This window comes from Trichechus manatus, unplaced genomic scaffold (genome assembly GCF_000243295.1).
Source record: "Trichechus manatus latirostris isolate Lorelei unplaced genomic scaffold, TriManLat1.0 scaffold00010, whole genome shotgun sequence".
Taxonomy (NCBI): Eukaryota; Metazoa; Chordata; class Mammalia; order Sirenia; family Trichechidae; genus Trichechus; species Trichechus manatus.
This window is the reverse complement of record NW_004443946.1, coordinates 4520961-4542195: the sequence shown is the minus strand read 5'-3', so window position 1 is coordinate 4542195 and position 21235 is coordinate 4520961. Positions and strand designations below refer to the sequence as shown.

The 21235-nt window shown below is 35.0% G+C and overlaps 2 protein-coding genes across 8 annotated transcripts in view; one reads left to right on the top strand and one right to left on the bottom strand.

Moving 5' to 3' along the window:
• Positions 1–13822, top strand: part of GNPNAT1 (glucosamine-phosphate N-acetyltransferase 1) — a 25138-nt gene extending 11316 nt beyond the window's left edge. For 4 of the 6 annotated variants that reach the window (XM_004370870.2, XM_023726195.1, XM_023726193.1 and 1 more), the window contains exons 2-6: positions 4449–4616; positions 5825–5887; positions 7738–7865; positions 9288–9349; positions 10302–13822. In XM_004370870.2, coding sequence (XP_004370927.1) covers positions 4463–4616; positions 5825–5887; positions 7738–7865; positions 9288–9349; positions 10302–10449 — 555 coding nt within the window. In that variant the 5' untranslated portion in view covers positions 4449–4462 and the 3' untranslated portion in view covers positions 10450–13822. Of the gene's footprint in view, positions 1–4448; positions 4617–5824; positions 5888–7737; positions 9350–10301 lie in introns of those variants that run through there. The other 2 variants (XM_023726196.1, XM_023726197.1) reach the window with 2 other exon arrangements.
• STYX (serine/threonine/tyrosine interacting protein) overlaps positions 13257–21235 on the bottom strand; it is a 56510-nt gene continuing 48531 nt past the window's right edge. For both annotated transcript variants that reach the window (XM_004370869.2, XM_023726192.1), the window contains 2 exons: positions 20312–20405; positions 13257–16816 (listed from right to left, as the gene is read on the bottom strand). In XM_004370869.2, coding sequence (XP_004370926.1) covers positions 16743–16816; positions 20312–20405 — 168 coding nt within the window. In that variant the 3' untranslated portion in view covers positions 13257–16742. The remainder of the gene's footprint in view (positions 16817–20311; positions 20406–21235) is intronic.

Genomic DNA, 21235 nt, shown 5'->3' with positions numbered 1-21235 from the left:
AATGTTTTGTAGAATTCTCCAGTGAAGCCATCTGGGCCAGGGCTTTTATTGGTTGGGAGTTTTTTTATTGCCTTTTCAATGCCCTTAGGAATATTTTGACTTATGAAATAGGGAACATCTGAGAGTTGGGTGATTGGGAAAATTGTTCCGTCATTAAATGGACTTAATTTTTTTTTGTATTGTGCCTTGTTTTATGGTAGTATGTTTTTATGGATGGATGGACGGACAGACAGGCAGACAGACAGGTAAATATAGGAGTTCCTGGGTGGCACAAACGGTTAGGCACTTGGCTACTAACAAAAAGGCTGGCGATTTGAAGCCACCCAGAAGTGCCTCTGAAGAAAGGCCCGGGGATCTACTTTGGAAAGATCACAGCCATTAAAAACCCTATGGAGTGAAGTTCTGCTCTGTAACACCTGGGGTCACTGTGAGTCGGAATCAACTTAACAGCACTGGTTACTGGTTATGGATATAGATATACATCTATGATATAGATATGGACATATATATATATTCTTAAATTCTTTGTTTCAAAGAAGAGCTGGAGACAGGTGCAGAATAAAATAGTTTCTCTAACTGCGTATAGGGACAGAAATGAAAGTTGGGAGTTTCTTTATAGTCTCCTAATAATAATTGTTTCTTCTAGCAACTATATGTGCCACAGAAATGCCCTCCCTTCAGTTTTATGCTTTATATAATTTTTCATTCCTTCTGTCATTTTATATATCATTTCATTTTATATTTCATTTCATTCCTGCTATCATTCTATAGGGTCACTATGAGTTGGAATTGACTCGATGGACGTAGGGTTTTTTTTTTTTATCATTTTATCTCTGTTACTTAGTCTCAGTCATATTAGACCACAACTAGTGAGAACCTTCCATTTCTGAATGTGCAAGAGGGGAAAAATACCATAACTGATCATTTTTCAATAGCATGAAGAACACTGGTGTCTTAGGTTTCCTAGTGCTGCTATAACAGAAATATCACAAGTGATAGCTTTAAGATTCACATGTCATCTGTCTGCCCCCATTTGTGCTTGTCTTTGTGTTTAATCTGCTCTTTTTATAACTCAGAAGTGATTAGTTTAGGACACATCCTGTACTGTATGGCCTCATTAACATAAAGAAACCCTACTGTCCTAACAAGAACCCATTGCTGATTCCGACTCATAGTGTCCCTATAGGACAGAGTAGAACTGCCCCATAGAGTTCCCAGGGCTGTAAATCTTTTTTTTTTTCAGTGGCAGCCAAGTGAGATTTTTGAAACTCAGTCTTACATTACTTAATATGATTCTGATGAAGACTGCAGGAGAAAATGTATAGATTACCTACTGCCTGGCATGTAGTGAGTCCATCAATGTAAGCTATAATTTTTTAAAAAATCTACAGTAAAACACTAAAACCAGACATAAAAAATCATGGAGCTGCTCCATTGACAAGTTGCTAATTAATTATCAAAGTTGATAAGAGTCCAAGTCTTGCCCCTAACAATGTGGACCACAGCCAAGGGAGAATGGGTCTTCCCACACACTTCTCCACCTCTTCCCCCTCCCCCTTTTTTAAAATTGTGTTTTAGGTGAAAGTTTACAGTGCAAATTAGTTTTTCATTCAAAAATTTATATACAAATTGTTTCGTGACATTGGTTGCAGTCCCTGCAATGTGTCACCAAGGCTGTAAATCTTTACAGAAACAGACTTGCCACATCTTTCTCCTGCAGAGCCGCTGGTGGTTTCGAACTGCCGACCTTTTGGTTAGCAGCCGAGTGCCTTAACCACTGCACCACCAAGGCGCATTTTAAATAAGGTACAGGGGTTAGGATTCTAACACATGTTTGGAGCGGGATCCAATTCAATCCATAACATTTGGCTATTCTTACGCTGCTTAGATGTAGCTGAGAGAACAGATTTTTAGAAAACCTGCAGTAAAAACAAAATCTAGCAGACATTCTTAGTGTGTATCTATCATAGCTAAGACCAAACATTATTGTGAATGCAGAGAATAATTAAGCAATTTGAACCAGTTCATTGATTATCTTCTGCTCACGGTTGAAAAAAAAACAAGTTACATGCCCAGTACGTCTTCCTTAGTGGCAGGTAAGACTAATAAATTGTTACCTGCCGTTGACTTGTCCTTTGACTCATGGTAACCCCATGAACAATGGGATTGGACCCTTGAAATTAATAGTGTTTTCATTGGCTGATTTTTCAGAAGTAGATTTTTTGCCAGGCCTTTCATCCTAGTCTGTTTAGTCTGGAAGCCCTGCTGAAATCTGTTCAGCATCATAGCAACACACAAGCCTCAACTGAGAGACTAGTGGTGGTGGCGCTAAGGTGCCAAAAAAGAAAAAAAACCAAACCTGTTGTCGTTGAGTCACTTCCAACCCATAGCAACCCTACAGGCAGAGTAGAACTGCCTCATAGGGTTTCCAGGGAACGCCTGGTAGATTTGAACTGCTGACCTTTGGTTAGCAGCCAAACTCTTTTTTTCTTTTTTTATTGTTGTAGTTAAATGAAGTTTACATTTCAAGTTAGTCTCCTGTACAAAATTTTATATATACATTGTTATGTGACCCTAATTGCTCACCCCATTCTGTGGCAGCACACTCCTCTTTTCCACCCCTGATTCCTCATGACCATTGAACCAGCTCCTAACCCTCTCTGCCTTCCCATCTCACCTCTGGACAGAAGCTGCCCCTTTGGTCTCTTGTATCTACTTGACTAAGAGGCACACTCTTCACGATTATCAGTTTATGTCCCACAGTCCAGTCCAATCCCTGTCTGAAGAGTTGGCCTTGGAAATTGTTTTAGTTCTGGGGTGATAGAGAGTCCAGGGGCCATGCTTTCCAGGGTACCTCCAGCCTCAGACCATTAAGTGTGGTCTTCTTACTAGAATTTGAGTTCTGCACCCCCATCCTTCTGCTCCATCAGGGACTCTCTGTTGTGTTCCTGTCAGGGCGGTCATTGGTGGTAGCCGGGCACCATCTAGTTCTTCTGGTCTCAGGCTGATGAAGTCTCTGGTTTATGTGGCCCATTCTGTCTCTTGGGCTAATACTTTGTGTCTTTGGTGTTCTTCATTCTCGTTTACTCCAGGTGGCTGGGACCAATTGATGCATCTTAGATGGCTGCTCGCTAGCTTTTAAGACCCCCAGACGCCACTCACCAAAGTGGGATGCAGAATATTTTCTTAATAAACTTCATTATGCCAGTTGACCTAGATGTCCCCTGAAAGCATGGTCCCCAGACCCCTACCCCTGCTACTCTTTCAGAGTATTTGATTGTAGTCAGGAAACTTCTTAGCTTTGGTTTAGTCCAGTTTTGCTGACTTCCCCTGTAGTGTGTGAGCAGCTGAACTCTTAACCACTACGCAACCAGGGTGTAGTGGCTGGGAATTGAAGGTGAGAATTCTACTGCTGAATCACCACTGCCCTCAACTAACAAATGTCAACCCATGGGGGAAAATATTTTAAAAGACATGTTAGAAAAGGAAAAAATGTTTTAAAGGACATGCTGGAAAATGAAAAAATGTTTTAAAAGACATACTAGAAAAGGAAAAAATGTTTTAAAGGACATGCTAGAAAAGGAAAAAAATGTTTTAAAAGACATGCTAGAAAATAGGGTTTTAAAGCTTCTTAGTCGTTTAAAAATCCAATTTCTTTTTTTTATTATTGTGCTTTAGGTGAAAGTTTACAGAGCAAATTTAGTTTCCCATTCAATAATTTGTACATAAAGTGTTCCATGACATTGGTTGCATTCCCCTCAATGTGTCTGCACTCTCCCCATTTCTACCCTAGTTTCCCCATTTCCTTTGGTCTGGATTTTCTACCCCTTCCTGCCTTCTCATCTTTGCTTTTGGGCAAATGTCCTTTTGATCTCGTATAATTGATTGTTCTAACAAACACATTCTTCTTGGGTGTTATTATTTATTTTCTGGGCCTATATATTGTTTGGCTGAAAGGTGGTCTCCGGGAATGGCTTCCATTCCATGTCAGACAGGTGTCTTAAGGCCATAGTCTTGGGGGTTCCTCCAGTCTCAGACCAGTAAGTCTGGTCTTTTTTGTGAATTTGATTTTTTGTTCTAAATTTTTCTTCTGCTCTGTCCAGGACCCTCTGTTGTGATCCCAGTCGAAATGGTCAGTAATGGTAGCTGGGCACCATCTAGTTCTTCTGCTCTCAGGGTCACGTAGGCTGTGGTTTATATGAACATTAGTCCTTTGACTGCTCCCTTGGTTCTTTGCTTAATAATCCATTTTCTGATAGTAATCATGATTTTTAAATATATGTGTAGTTGCAACATTTGATGTTACATTTAAGATAGGCTAAAATATCTTCATACTTTTAAAATAATTTTTCTAACTGTATTAGTTTATATTAAGAAACTTTATTGGCAATCATAGTAGCTTTTCTTCTATTAAATAAAATGCTTTAACGTTTAAAATTTTATTTTAGACTTTACTGCAAAAATGAAACCTGATGAAACTCCTATGTTTGACCCAAGTCTACTCAAAGAAGTGGACTGGAGCCAGAATACAGCTACGTTTTCCCCAGCCATATCGCCAACACATCCAGGAGAAGGCTTGGTTTTGAGGCCTCTTTGTACTGCTGATTTAAATAGAGGTATGGATTGAAATTTAGTTTGTAAATCCTGGTTAGAATTACAGTTAGCCTTCTATTTTCTCCACAAACGATTATGATGATGCTGATAATTTTTAGAAATAATATTTGACTTTTGAAGTATTTTTGTACTTAACTTTTAAAGTGACTGCTACAGTGTGTGTCAAGGCTAAGACCAAATAATATTGTGAAATAATTTCAAATGATTTAAGTACAATGCTGTTTCCTTCCAAGAAGCCAGAAAGATTTCTTAAAAACAAAGGTGAAATTACTATGCATGACGACACATAAGGAAAAATCTTTAAAAAGCTGGGAGGAAGAGTGAGGGTGGAGATAATTGGCTTTGGATAAGTTGCAAAGGGTTTTGTCTACATGTATTTATTTTTTTTAACATCTAAAGTCTCCGAAATATTTTTTTTCCTCAAACTTTGATAAATCAGAAATCACCTTTTAATTTTCATAGTTTTCTTTTTGGTAGGAAATCTAAAGAAATTGATTATGGTCAAATTCATTATTGAGTGCATATAAGTTGAGATTCTCAAAATTCTAAAATGTGCTGTTTACATTAAGAAAAAATGAACTAGGGATCTTTAAAATCATAATCTCAACAATATTATATTTTATTTTAAAAATTATATCATTTTGATCATAGTGAAAATCTTGCACTTTTAAATAAAACCGAATCACATATTTGGGAAAATCTGGCATCCTTTGCATTGAATTTAATGCAAATTGCGTTGAAAAAATGAGTGATGGCTGAATATTAAAACCAGTTGCCTCCAACCCATGGTGACTTCATATGTGTCAGGGTAGAACTGTGTTCCATAGGATTTTCAAGGACTGAGTTTTCAAAAGTAGGTTGCCAGGCCTTTCTTCCAAGGCACCACTGGGTGGACATGAACCTCCATCCTTTTGGTTAGCAGCTGTTTGTACCAACCAGGAACTCTGGCTGAATGTTAAGGTCAGCACTATTCCAAAAATCTTATACAGGCAAAAACATTGGTGAACCTATTGTTCTTTGTTAAATATAGTGATTACAGAAAGAATAATAGGTTTCTGTTTAATTTGTTTTAATAATTTAAAGATGATTCAATATAGAATTTTTGAAAAAATAATTGCCCATAATCCCACCATCTTAACACATTACTTCTTTTGGTACAATACCTTCTATTTGCTCTTCTCATGACTTGAAATCTGTTTTACAAAACCAGGGTTTTTTAAGGTACTGGGTCAGCTGACAGAGACTGGAGTTGTCAACCCTGAGCAATTTATGAGTAAGTACTATAGCCTATTTTTCCTGAATGAAAAGAAATAAGGGGAAACAAGATTGTGTTATTGTTTAGAGTTCTGTTGAGCACCAGTGTGTGTGTTCAGAGATCTGGAAGTTACTCAAGTAACAAATCAGCTACTTTCTTATTTAAATATTTAATGTGGCTGAACTGTTCTAGAATCCAAATGCAGCAATTACCTTGTTTTGCAGAATGTCTGACTTCTTTTAGATACTTCACTAGAGCCTAGGGCCTAGTTGGCAGCTCTAGAGATTTTTGTTTATTGTAGTATTTTGTTTCATGTAGTTAGGTTATTTGTAGAAATTTTATCACCGAATCAAAAATGTAAGAAAATATATTCTAAATTTATTGTCTTGGTCCATTTATATTGAATTTTTAGGTTAGTTGGTATCTTAAGAGAGTTAGTTCAACCCCTTCTGTCTACATATGAGAAAATGGAAATCCAGATAGGTCAAATGACTTGCCTAAGATCAGGTAGATAGTGGTAAGGAAAGGACTAGAACCTTACTGTTTCTCTCCAGTGTTCTGGCAGTGTCCTTTATACAACACTGCCTTTTCCTGTTATCTATAATTTCTTCATTTCCCTCAATAAGTAATTTTGTTTTGTACTTTGTCTGAGCCCCTTGAGAAAGAAGACCATCATTTTCTTCATTGTTTGTTTTGCTTCACTGAATTTATTCCTTCTTCTCATTCCAGACTCGTATCTAGAATAAAACCAAAAAAACAAACCCATTGCATCAAGTCGATTCCAACTCATAGTGACCCTACAGGACAGAGTAGAACTGCCCCGTAGGGTTTCTAAGGAGCAGCTTGTGAATTCGAACTGCTGACCTTTTGGTTAGCAGCCAAGCTCTTAAACACTGTGCCACCAGGGCTCCCCTATCTAGAATGAGACCTTGGAAATAAACAGTATGAGATACTGTTAGGCTCAGTTTTTATTCCCGAATTCCTCTTTGCATGCATATCAGTTTAGATGAGAAACAGTGTTATTTTAGCAGTATAAGTACTAAATCAATGTAAGGGGAAAGTACTCCATCTTTGCTCCCATTTGCTATATGACCTTGGGAAAATTACTTGGAGACATGTTTTTCAGTTACTTCACAAGGTGCTTCCAAAGCAAACAAAAATCATGATTCCGTTTGTTAAAAAAAAAAAAAAAAAGGAACCATGTAATCATGAAATAATTGCGCTCACAAAGAGAAAGATGAACACTATTTTGTCAAAATATTTTAAAACCAAAAGATGAAAAATCATAGAATGCAACCATGTAAACACACTCTTGTTAAAATTTGCAGTTTTGTTCGTTTTAACATCTGTTGAGTGTAAAGGTTAAAGAAACCTATTCAAAGTAACTAAATAATGAAGATATTAAACAGTTTTAATCCTTTAGTCACAGAAGTGGCAACATCTACAATTTATAAGTGCTATTCACCTAAAATGGAGCCCTTTTGGTGCAGTGGTTAAGAGCTCAGCCGCTAACCAGAGGTCGGCAGTTTGTATCCACCAGCCGCTCCTTGGAAACCCTACGGGGCACTTCTGCTATGTCCTATAGGGTCGCTGTGAGTCGGAATCGATTGAAGGCAATGGGTTTTTTTGTTCACCTAAAATACCTATATTAGCCTTACTTCATTTTTCTAACAGGTTTTTAAAGTGTAGGGGCTATATTCCAGTTGATGCTGATTGCTGTTATATCAACTACTTGTTCATTTTTAATAATGTAATATTTTCATTAGAGACAGAAAGCATAAATTACTTTGGTAAAATAGTTTTAAACATTAAATAATTGAGTCAGCTAAATGTCTGCCAGATAACATTTTGTTTTCCAATTCCCACAGAATCTTTTGAGCATATGAAGAAATCTGGAGATTATTATGTTACCGTTGTGGAAGATGTGACTCTAGGACGGATTGTTGCTACAGCAACGCTGATAATAGAACATAAATTCATCCATTCCTGTGCTAAGGTATGTATTCACATTAATGATTATGAGTTAGATGGACAGGTGTTTTCTAGCAAAATTGACTTTGAGTTACCATTAGACAAATCCTGTTATCTCACTGCTTTAACTGTAAAACCAGAGCTGTATTAAACTGAGAGAAGTTTTGCTTCTGAGAAATCACACTTAGTGGCACGCATTTTCCTAGTGTGTTCTGAGAGCTGTGAGGAAGAAAATATATTGAGTATGAATTGTTTGTTAAAAATTTTTCTGGTAAGGTTAGATTTGGTATAGTTCTAGAGAAGTCAAGTCATTATCATGCAATTTGACAGTAATGTTTAAAAACCCAAATACTGGGTCCTTGTGGCTATTTTTTTCAAAAACATTACCTTGAATATACTACAGTAGCACAAATTTCCATCCATTTCCAAGTGCTAAAGGGTTCAGAATACTGTATTCTACTCTAATTGTGACACTTCTAATGCTTACAGAGCTCTTTCACCCCTGATGAACTCACATGAAATAGTAAAGAAAACCTAGGTACAGTAGTCCCCCCTTATCCATGGGGGATACATTCCAAGACCCCCCGTGGATGCTTGAAACCGAAGATAGTACCGAACCCTATATATACTATGTTTTTTCCTATACATACACACCTATGATAAAGTTTAATTTATAAATTAGGCACAGTAAGAGATTAACAACAATCACTAATAATAAAATAGAACCATTATTAAGTAAAATAAGGGTTACTGGAACACAAGCACCGCGACAGTTGATCTGATAACCAAGTGATTATCAGACTAAGTGACTAACGGTGGGTGGCATATACCACGTGGATATGCTGGATTAAGGGATGATTCACGTCCCGGGTGGGACGCAGCAGGAAGGTGCAAGATTCATCACACTACTCAGAACGGCATGCAATTTAAAACTTATGAATTGTTTATTTCTGGAATTCCATTTAATATTTTCAGACCAAGGTTGACCGCAGCTAACTGAAACCTCTGAAAGCAGAGCCACGGGAGGGGGAACTACTGTAATGCAATGATTAGATGTTAAGATAGGAACATTTGGGATGTATTCTTTGAGCTTTATGAATTTTGGTGAAGTGTACTTGAAATTAATAAATTATATGTGGAGTAGGGTGATGGGTATATCACTTTCATGATTAAGATTACAGTTTGGTGATATGGACTCGGAAGTTGGCTTTGAAACAATGTGGGAAGGGAGGTTGAGTATATAGACAAAACAAGATTAGGCAACAAGTTGGTTCATTATACTACTCCCCTGTATAATAATCAAAGGATTTACATTTTGTTTTTTGTGACATTCAAGTATATAAAACATACTTCTCTTTATCAGTGAATTCTTATCAACTGTCACTTGTTGATTTAGCTAAAAACAAAGCTAGATGCTTAATTCTTTAAACACTGTCAATATTTTCAGAGAGGAAGAGTAGAAGATGTTGTCGTTAGTGACGAATGCAGAGGAAAGCAGCTTGGCAAATTGTAAGTAGGCAGAAAAAAGGTAACCTTAGGTAAATTAGATAATCTTTCTGTTTCAGTTTATAGTTTCAAAGAATTTACTCAATAAATATCAATCATCTGATAACGTGCCAGGTACTATTTCCCGGTATCTGGGATGTATGAGTGAACAAAACAGACCAATTTCTAGTATTCTAGTCCATTTAACTTAGTCATACCTTTTATAGTTTTATAACTTCAATCAAGATCTTCTGTTTTTTAATGATGTGATTTTTGGCTACGCAAACATGAGAAACCCCTTCAGGCAAATTTTTGTAGATCTTTTCTTGTTTTTTTTTCGCCACCTAACACGGGGTTGCGGGTTTGGTTTTTGGTTTAAGGCAGTGAGAACCACATTCTTATATGGGGTTTCGATTCTTTAAGGATTTGTAAGGAAAATGTATACGTTTTTGTTTTGTTTCCACTTCATGTTAATTAGACCAATCCAGAGTTAATCCTTTCACAAATACTAAAGTAGGTTTTAAATGATTAAAGAATACAGCTATTATATACCCAATTTATATGGAAATGCCAACTCCTGGTAAGTAGTTTGATTAGATTTAAGGGGAAAAAAGTGTTTACAAAATAATTTAAGCCATGTTTTTGAAAAGGTTGATAATCTTTAGAGTTAAAATTAATGTTAAAACTTATTTTTAAAGAGGATTCAAGGGTGAGTTTAGTATTTGTTCTATTTATTAATGGGCTGGAGATTATAAGATAAAGTATATTTGAAGTCAAATAAAATGCTTTGGGTGATTTAAATGCTTACCCACTTAAAATGTGAATTATATAAGTAAGTGCAACAGGAAAAATCTAAACCTATTTCTAATATAAACTTGGTCTTTTTAAAATAATATTAATTCATAGTGTTATTAAAATTCATTTTTATTAACAAATGCTCTATACTTATGTCCCCCACCTCACTTTTAAATTTCAGGTTGTTGTCAACCCTTACTTTGCTAAGCAAGAAATTGAACTGTTACAAGATTACTCTTGAATGTCTACCACAAAATGTTGGTTTCTATAAAAAGTTTGGATATACAGTATCTGAAGAAAACTACATGTGTCGGAGGTTTCTAAAGTAAAAATGTTTTAAGAAAGACAACTGTCAAAGGAGCTAATGCAACAAGACTATATACCCTTCCTAGAGTTAAACTCTTCTGTTGCTGCAACTCTGACCTCCATAAATACTGGACTGAAAAAACATGGTAATACTACAAGTATAATGACATTTAGAAGATTACTTTGGGCTGGTGGGACATGCTATGAGTTTAGATTACAAATGAATATTATAAAAGGTATGATTTTTAACCAAAGGACTATATTTTTAACTTGAATTTTTTCTTGTATTTTTCTAAAGTTTGGCTTCATTTCTTGGTAAAGAATATGGGTAGTAAGGAGTTAAATGTCTGCTATCTCTACTGCTCATTAAAAATATATACACTGAATAAGGTTGTTTCTTATCACATTCAGAAAATTAATATTTCTGTTTCAAAGAAACATATCTAAATACCACTGAGGGGTATACCATTTCCCAAATATTAATTACGTGATATTAGATAAGTTAGAAATTATAACTAAATGTACTACACGGCAACTTTTTTTAATCTTAATACCAGCAAACAACCTGGTCAGGTTAAAGGAGTAGAAATGAAAATTAACTTATAAAATGTGACAAGATTGAAAGTAAAACAATTTAAACATATAGCTAAGTTTATATAATCCCAATATACCGCCTGTCTTACCTATGAATTATTCATTTGTTAAATGTACCTAAGAGCAAACATAATGGGATATCTAAGGTACTATTTGAGGAGCCCTGGTGGTGTAGTGAGTGGTTAAGTGCTTGGCTACTAACTGAAAGGTTGGCGGTTCAAACCCACCAGCCGCTTGGTGGGAGAAAGATGTGGCAGTCCACTTCCTTAAAGATTTACTCCCTTGGAAACCCTACAGGGCAGTACTACTCTGTCCTGTAGGGTCGCTGTGAGTCAGAATTGATGGCAACGGGTTTTGGAAGGTACTATTTAACAATGAATTAGCAAATCCTGGCATATACTTCTAACCTGATTTCTCATCTTTCACGGGTATCTGAAGCCTCTCTTCCGAAGTAACATTTTTATGAAAAATGGAATATTACAAAATTAAGTGAATATTTAAAAATATATTACACTGCATTTGTCATATTCTTAAAATGTTGGAAGCTTTTCTATTTAATGTGATTACAGTAGTACAATTATTCTGGTCACCATCCTGTTTGATTTTATTTATTTTAATTATTTTTTTAAGTTGAAGTAAGAATGGGATACTTTATTAATCGTTCTAATCTTTTGCATTCCATGTTACATTAAACCTGTTCATGATTTTGTTAGAATCCTAATGTCTGCTTTTCTTGAGTCTTTTATTAAAGTTTCTGTTAGGTCAAGTCGTGGTTCATTACAGCTTAGTTTTGTATACTGTTAAAATGAACTTGGAAAGTAAAGACCAACTGTTTTTTTACCTCTTTGACTCACACCTAACTTAACTGGATTTCGGATCTCCCTCTATGCAGTCACCTAAAGTCAGCTTTCCAAACTTTTACAATAGAAACCCTTCACCAAGAGGGTGCACTACTTATCTGCTGATGACCTTTGCAGATTAACTCCGATAGTCTCTAGTGGGAGTCCTAGTGGCGCACTGGTTGAGAGCCTGGCTACTAACCAAAAGGTCGGCAGTTCGAATGCACCAGCTGCTCCTTGGAAACCCTATGGGGCAGTTCTGCTCTGTCCTATATGGTCACGATGAGTCAGAATCAACTACATGGCAACAGGTTTGGTTTTGGTTTAGTCTCTAGTGAAAGCAATAAAGCTAGTTTTGTCTTCTCAGGAGTCCTGCAAACTTGGCTTTATTAGGTACATTCTGGTAATTAAAAACCCATGTTAAAAAAACAAACCTAGAAAAAGGCAAAATTAAATGCTCTATTAATTTCTTCCCACTGAACAACTGGAGATAAAATTGTCTTATAGGGTTGGTATTTCAATCAATTCCTTTAAATGATGTGAAGGTCTTATCTTAAATTCTTAAATTATCTTAAATTCTCTCTATAAGGAACAGAATTATAAGGAAAGTACAGTCTATAAAAATTTTGTCACTGAGGACAATGGTGACTTATATTTAGCTTTAGTTAACAAGAGTATGTTTATGATTTTCTAAGCCATATTGTGAGTAAACTTGAGTAGGAAAAAGCTGCATAAAACATTATATCATAATATATGAACTATATTCACCACATTTTGGAGCACTGTTTGCTTGTGAAAGGGTATAATGAAGTGGCAGTTTTGAGTTCTACTGTGTCATATATTTTGTACATTTGTATTTCACTGACTGTTAAGGTGCACATTTTTTTACAATTGAAATTTGGATGTATTTTATGATCAATTGCTTGTCATAGTTTAGTCAGCAATATTTTGCCTTTTAATGGTACCTAAAATAATGGTATAGTTGTGATGGCAACTTCGATCTGATGAAGAACAGAACACAGGTAGGCTAACACGGGTGAAGAGGGTACTGTAAGAACAAGAAATATTTTTTAATGGGCTGGAAGATGTTGTATGGATGACCTACCCATTCTTTTGGACATGATTCTCTCACTTCTAATCCCAAACTCGATCAACTAATCCTTTAAAATATACTTAAGGTGGAATTTTTAATTCCCATGGACCATTGATCATACTTTTGTGTGCATGGCCACAATATTTTGGAGGATACTCTTAAGTGGTTCTCAATACCCAATGTTCACTCATCCTTCCTAATCCATGGGAGTAACACTGGATTATTTTAACCCAAAAGTTAACAATCTAAGTAAAGAAGTTCTGAGGCATAAGCAGTATAAATGAACTTTTCAATCTTTTTGAGGTATAATGGCACAACAGTTTAATACAACCACCAATCTTCACAAAATAATTTTAATACTTTGTGCCGAGGCTAGCAGCATTTTGCACTGTGACATTCCTATACACACATAAGCATTTTATCCAAATACAAATATTTGTTAAAAGCAGAGTAAATTAAGCAATTGCCTATACAAAGGTAAATAGACACTGTAGGTTATTTTTCTTCTTGAATCATTTTGCTGCATAGTAAATTGCAATTACATGTCAGTATAATGTTACTGATCTATAGAATACACTTTGAACTGTGAGGTATGACAACTCCCTATGAAAGGGAGCTAACATGTAAACCTGAATATTTTGAGTGATTTTTTTTTTCTTTTTTTTAGCTGCCATGGATGGTAAGACAAAAAATCCAGCATTCAAAGACCCTAGAAACTTACTTTTTCTAATCAAAAAAATTAAAATCTTTTAATAATACTCAGATAATCTCCTATCCTTATTGGAGCACTGCTGAATACACAAAGATAAAGTAAATATTGAAATGAAGTTATGGAATTATGGATTAAACCAGTTATTAAAAAAAAAAAAATCCGCCAGGTAACTGCTCATTTACTTTACATCAAGTTGAGATCTGATATATACATCCCAACTTTATAATTCAAGATTGCAGTTAAATACTTCTAATTCACTTGAATTACCATGGTAATAAGACAATTAGAAATCTTATATTTTCTTAAAAAGGACATGCTTAACATTTTCTGACATTACGTCTAAACTCAGATGAAGCACAAAATCCCCCCAAAACTAATATTCTGCTCTAAAAGTTAAGTGGCTGAGAGTTGGTAGCAAATGCTATCACTGTTTATCATTTCCACCATCGAGTAGATATCAATAAACAAAAGTAACTGCTGTTTAAACATCTAATAAATTAACATGAACCAATTAGCTGAAATTAGAAAGTAAGAATACTGCCATTAAGAATTAGAACATTTTCAGTACTTAAGTTATTCATACTTTCAAAATAGACAGTAATGCAGTTTTCCTATTTTTGATACAATTTCACTTTAAATTCTGTGCCCAGATTTACATACATTATTCACATACTCTAGAAAATAGATCATGATTGGTTAAATTTCTCTTAGTTAACTGTCTATCATGAAACATTAGTGGAAACAGGAATCACAGAAATGGAACCAAACAGAAGAGCTACTAGAAGAACTACTTCAACAGTAGGTGGAAGAATGAATCCAAGAAAAAAGAAACTTGCAATGTTTTATATGAAACAAAGACTGAACCCTATGTAATGCCCACATTAATACTGTAACCAAGATGAACCCAGTCCCTTTTTCTACTGTTTGTGAGAGACTGTTTTTAATACACAGTGCTGGGCAGGCACTTTAGTGACAGCATAAAAATTATAGTGGATAGAAAAGTGGAAAATTTTCAGCTGTAAATCAATATCAATAACCAAAATCTGTACTTCTGGTCAGACTACTAGAAAGGATATGTGTATTTAAGAAACAAATTAAGAAAAAAAAATCTTAACTGCCTCAATTTTAAAATCTAAATTTACTATTATGAAGGATTCTTTTAAGCAGTTTTGCAGAATGAAATGTCGTAGATTCTTGGCTTGTAAGACAGATCTTTGCTGACCTATCCAATAGTGAATTATATTCAGGAAAGCTGTGTCATCTGACACTTCACCAACTGGTATTTCTGAACACCCAATGCAAATCTTGTCTCCACTAGACCACTACACCAAATGACCTAATCACACAACAGAATACTGGACCACAATGGGATTAACAATATGCTGTTTTTAGGGTGGTGAACACCAACAGATATTAACTCTTAATTAACAAAGCATTTTAAGTCATTTCCACCTCTCTCACTCTGCTGGATAAAAAAGCTTTTACTGTATTATTACATCACAGGGAGGAAAGGAAAGCAAGTAACTTGGTGTAATAAGTTACCTTGCATAGTACCTCCTGATACCAAGAGAATGTATGAAAATCATTCCCATTAGTAAAGCACCTCAAGAGAGGACTGAGAAAACTGAGATACAAAGGAGTTTTGTTTGTGCTACCCTAAAGTCATAAGCTACAAAAAGTTAAAAACACTCCTCTCCTCCCTCACATCACATACCTAGATAGAAAAAAACGTTTTTCTTAGAACAATTTTTATACATATAAATAAAAACATGGAGAACCAAAGATCCATAAAGTGACTTTGCTACTGCAAATTATGGGGGACATTTGGATTAACTTAAAGAACTAATTATAAAGTTAATTTAAAACACACTAAGTCTTTCACAAATCACTTTCCCCAATAAATGCATCTTTAAAGAAAAGCTTTTGTCTGAGCAACCTCACAGAATCATTAAGACAACATAAAATGAACAGAAGTAAACGTTCCATATTCCAAATAATTTACTGAGGTTTTCAAGCCTCATACTTTGTTTAAACTAATTTATGGTTTAAAAAAGGAAAAGATTACAGAAAAACATTAGGAATTTTTCACTGTTATACATATTAATTTGGAGGTCATGAGGATTTATCTTTTTTTTAAAATGATGCAAGGCACTTTTCTGGGCTTCATTTTAAAAAAAGAAAATAGTGCTACACTGGTACATTCTATTTAGAACCATTTTGGACAAAGAAACAAAAACACACTAGGTGACTCTGAAAAGAACAGATAGAACATTTGGCTTTTACCAAAAGAAATGTCAAACAGAAAGTCGCGTGAAACTTAGTATCTTTCTTTTTGGAGCATCTGGTACTATAAAGTAAAATATTTTCCTTTGTTCATTAAACTTTTTTTTTTAAATAGAATAAACAAATTAGGAAGGTAGTAGGAAAGGAAGCATTAATTGGATCATATTAAAGTAAGAGAAGTTAGCTAATGTCATGATTTAAGACTATTAATAAAAGATCAAGAGAATTTTAAAAAAATAAAAGGATAATTAAGGTATTAGTGATACTAAAAAAGTATGTAGCAGATTCCTGCATTTTAATGTTTCTGTAAGAAGCTCCATCATAAAACTCAACTGTAAATTTATTTTAAAAATGTAATATATAGAACAAAAAATGAATTTTTAGCAAACTTTAGTAAATTCTTTTGTTATAAATTACCCAAATTTTATAAACAAATCCCCCCTAACTTGCATTTTGTTTAAAGTAATAACTCTATCATACAAATAAATTTCAAGTATGAAAAGTGCATTATTGCAATAATACCTCTTTGCAAGTCCAAAATTCTTGGTTTATAATAAAACTGTAAAGTTTAAAAAAAAAAAAAAAAAAAAAAAAGGATTAAAACCATCAGTGCCATCTATTGCAGAAGTCCAAAATCTTCTTAAAATGTTGCTCAGCAAGTTACAGAGAAACATGTCTGGAAGCAACATATAATTGAAAAGAAACTACTTGTGTTTTTATCATTTCACATTATTATTTCTCTAGTATTTTCTCCTTCTCAAATAGAAATTCACATCCTCTATAATGTTGCTCGAGTCAGCCATTCTGTGCAGTTGCCACTTGCATGCTTCCGAACTCTTCTTCTTCTTCATGTGTTCTCTTCAAACTGCCTAAAAAAGTTATTGTATGAACATAACATAAAATGGGAACTTAATAAATTCATCTGTTAGAATGTTACAGCTAGTAAAAATTTGTTTTTTCATGAAGTTTTAATATGTACACACTATGAAAATTTTTAGCAAACTTTAATAAATTCTTTTCTGATGAATTACCCAAATAATTTTATATCTTCATGACAACCTTGTTTCATTTTTCTTCCTGAGAGTTAAGTTTTGCATATGTTGTTGTTAGGTGCCACCTAGTCGACTGCAACTCAGCAATTGCATATAACAGAATAGAACTGCCCTATACAGCTTTCTAGGTTTTAATGTTTATCGGAACAGATTGCCAGGTCTTTTTCCAATGGACCCGCTGGGTGGGTTCAAACTACCAATCTTTCAGCTAGTAGTTTAGCCCTTAACCATTGTGCCACCAGGGATCCTCGAGTATTGCATATGATAAACATTAATTTTGAAAATAGAATTTTCAAAGAGATAGCAGTACATAAATGTTTGGTTACCAACTTTATGCTTTCTATCTGTTATGGAATGAATTATGTCCCCCAAATATATGTGTTGTAAATCCTAACCTCTACAGTCCCAATTTCGGATTGGGTTGTCTTTGTTATGTTAATGAGGCAGGATTAGTATAGAGTGTGTATCTCGAGTCAATCTCTTTTGAGATTTGAAAGAGATTAAACAAGCCAACAAAGGAGAGGTGGGGTAAAACAGATGCTAAGACACATGGAGATCTCCAAGGAACTGGGAAGGAGAAGCTAGAGACAAAGACCTTCCTCCAGAGCAGAGACAGAGAGACAGAGAGAGACAGAGAGACAGAGAGAGACAGAGAGACAGAGAGAGAGAGAGACAGAGACAGAGAGAGAGAGACAGAGACAGAGAGAGAGACAGAGAGAGAGAGAGAGATTTCCCCTAGAGCCGGCTCCCTGAATTCAGACTTCTAGCCTCCTAAACTGTGAGAAAATAAATTTGTTTGTTAAAGACATCCACTTGTGGTATTTCTGTTATAGCAGCACTAGATACCTAAGATACTATCCCATGAACATGTAACCTAGGATATACAATTTGAGCAATTAATTTTTATATTTGTATGATTTTATTTTGTAGATATAATTATTTTTGCCTTCACAGATGCTGCTATCAAAACAGCGAAAAATATTTTTCCACTATAGTTTCATTACCAGCAAGATTCAGGGTTGGGAGAAGTGAAGGCATGCAGAGGATAAGGAAGAAGTTTTCTTTTATCTACTCTTAAAATCAGAGCCTGTTAGTACAGAAATTTCCCACACAGAATCAAAGCTATCCCTATATGCCCAATAGTTTAATCAAGAAATCTGAGTCTCAATGGAGGAAAAATTCAGGAAAACAGGGAACTGGTAAAGAGTTTGCTGTTACTTGCCTAACTATGGAATGGTCATAAATTTTTGTCCTGAAGGTTCTGCTAAATCATAGTTAATAATGTTAATTAAAAGGGCAGATGCAAACATGAAGTTAATGTTTCAGTGTAAGATTAATAACTGCTGACTTTTTGGTTAGCAGCCTGAGCTCTTAACCACTGTGCCACCAGGGCTTCAAGATTAATAAAGAAAAAAATACAGTATCAGTACAACAGAATAAGGTAGAAGAACATATGCCACACACAGGACTAGATACAGCTACTGTGACGGAGTTTCGGATGAAGTGCTGAGCTTCCTAGCAGTCATGGAAAAAAAAAGGGGGAGGAGGTAAGAGACATATAAATAACTAATATAAGGCAAAAACTGGTTAAGCACTTGGCTGCTTATCCTGAAAGGTTGGCGGTTTGAACCTACTAGCCGCTCTGTAGGAGAAAGATATGGCAGTTGGCTTCCATAAAGATTACGTCCTTGGAAACTCTATGGGGCAGTTATTCTCTGTCCTATAGGGTCACTATGATTAGGAATTGACTTGATGGCGACGGGCTTGGTTTTTTTTTTTTTTTTTTTTTTAAGGCAAAAAGTGATGAGGCACAGGTAATGCTCTATCAGAGTCTGAATGACTAAGGGTTGGGGATACAGAAAGTTAGCCATAAATCCTTCTTGAGATAACATCTTAACTAAGTTTTTAATAATGAGACTGAATGTGATGCACTCTAGGTGGAGAAAAGAAGACACACACAGGAAGCCATCAGTAGCTCAGTTTTCTGGAGTGCATAATTAAAGGGGAACAACGAGAGATTCAAAAAGACGAATCATAAGGGTCTTTACAACCTATGGCACCCTAGATATTCTTCTGTTAAAATTAAGGCTTTTGAAAAGAGAAAATATCATTATTAGAACTATCTTTCATGAAAATAAGCCTGGCCACAATGAACAGAATGACCAAATAACAAGAGGAGGAGGCCAGTAAGAACTTGAATGAGATTTGAGATTAAGGATACTATAAGAAAAAGGGAATGAATTTTAAAGATACCAAGGAACAAATATACCAACAGATTCTACAGTGTTTGGAAACTGATTAGATAGAGGTGGAAAAGGAAATAAAAGATTCAGTGATAATTAGTAAGTTGCTCCATAGGGACGAGCGTATAGCATTATCACTACAGGCAGTGCAGTATAGTGGAATGAGTGCTAGGCTTGTGGGTCAGACCACCTGTGCTCAATTTCCAGATCTAACACCAACTAGGCATATAACCTGTTCTCTCTACTTTATAAGGCTGTTGGTTCAAATAAAACTCGAATTGTGCAGGAGAAAAACTGTAAATAAATAGATGCCATGAGTGCTCTAGTAGAGTAAAAACAGAGATAAATTTGGAAATGGATACTAGTAATGGTTGCACAACATGATGAATGTAATTAATGTCACTGAACTGTACATGTAAAAAATGTTGAAATGACAAACGTTTTATTATATATACACTTTCTACAATTTTAAAAAAAGGGAATAAACAAGGGTAGCAAGGTCTTGCAGAAGGAAGTTAAAGTTAAAAGGTATTTTGAGAGCATGCATGGATGATTAACTTAAAAACTGGGGAGGGTACTTCTGAAATAGGATGAAAGGGAGAAAGGGTTGAAATATTGATGGCAAGAGAAAAACTGAGGTAGTTCACATTAGTTAGCCTACTTAACTTGAAGCATGCTTTCATTTATTAATCACCCTTTATTTTTTAATAAAATCACCTAAGTGTACCAAGGCTTCTTCTCTAGACTACTTCTATTAATCTCTGCAAGACAGTTATGCTACTTAACAGACTTAGACTAAACCAAGTAGAAATTGGTCTTCTAACTAGCATATTCTAATTGACTTGGCACAGTGGTGTATACACTGCAGAAGCTCAATACAATACACATTCATTCATTATAAAATCAATCCTTTTGAAATTTTCTTGTTTTAATTTAATAGTTTAGCCAACGTTTTCTAAGCAACTAATTTATATTGTTCAGCGAAATTTGTAGCGAGCAAAAGAAGCACTCCACTGTTCACACCATCATCTTTCTCCCCCAACTTTCTCTAAAAAGAAAAAATCCTTACCTGTGGTACCAGAATGAACAGATAATGACCTTTCTATCTGCAGTGGTGACATCATCTGTATTGTTAATTTTGCTAAGTAGATGGCTTCATATTCCTAAAAAAGATTTTAATTAACTTGAATATACATTTAAATTCATGGATACTCAAAACAGTGATTAATGTGGACAGTATTGGTATTCTCAGTTTACACTGAAAAATTTGTTGCCATATTGTAACAGAAATGCAGGCTTAAAAGTCCTATCTCATATAATTTCACAAAGACTGATGACTAAATCAAATCAGGCCAATAGCTTGCACTACAGTATCACACTGAATTGCCAGTCAGAATGTGTTCTCTGCCACTGAGGAGCTAGCTGTATGATCTCTGACTTAATCTGTTAAAACAAAACAAAACAAAAAACCTTGAACTGGCAATCTCATAAAATGGTTGTAAGAATGAGATAAAATTCAGTAAGAATAAAACGCCATTAAAAAACTCAAAACCCATTGCCATTAAGTTGATTCCAACTTATAGTGACCTATACAGTTGTGAAATATTTTAAAAATCAAATTAAGATATTTAATGAATTCAAGTATATATATGTTTTTTAAAATTCCTTAAAAACTAGTCCGTACACTTCCAGTTAGATGAATAAGGGCATTTCTGTCTCTCCTCTCCTTCTGAAAATAAGAAATAGAAAACTCCCTATTTGATGAAGCTAGGAAATATTCATAACCCCAAATATGAGAAGAATGAGGAGAAAAGTAATGTGATTATCAATAGGTCAGGATAGTGGTGACCTCTGTGAAGTGAGGAAGACAGCTGTGATTGGGGCATCCTTCCTTCTTGAGGAAGGAACATCGAGAGGGCTTTTGGGTCCTGGCAACTATTCAATTTCCTGACCTTCATGGTGGTTACATAGATGTTTATTTACATTTTACATA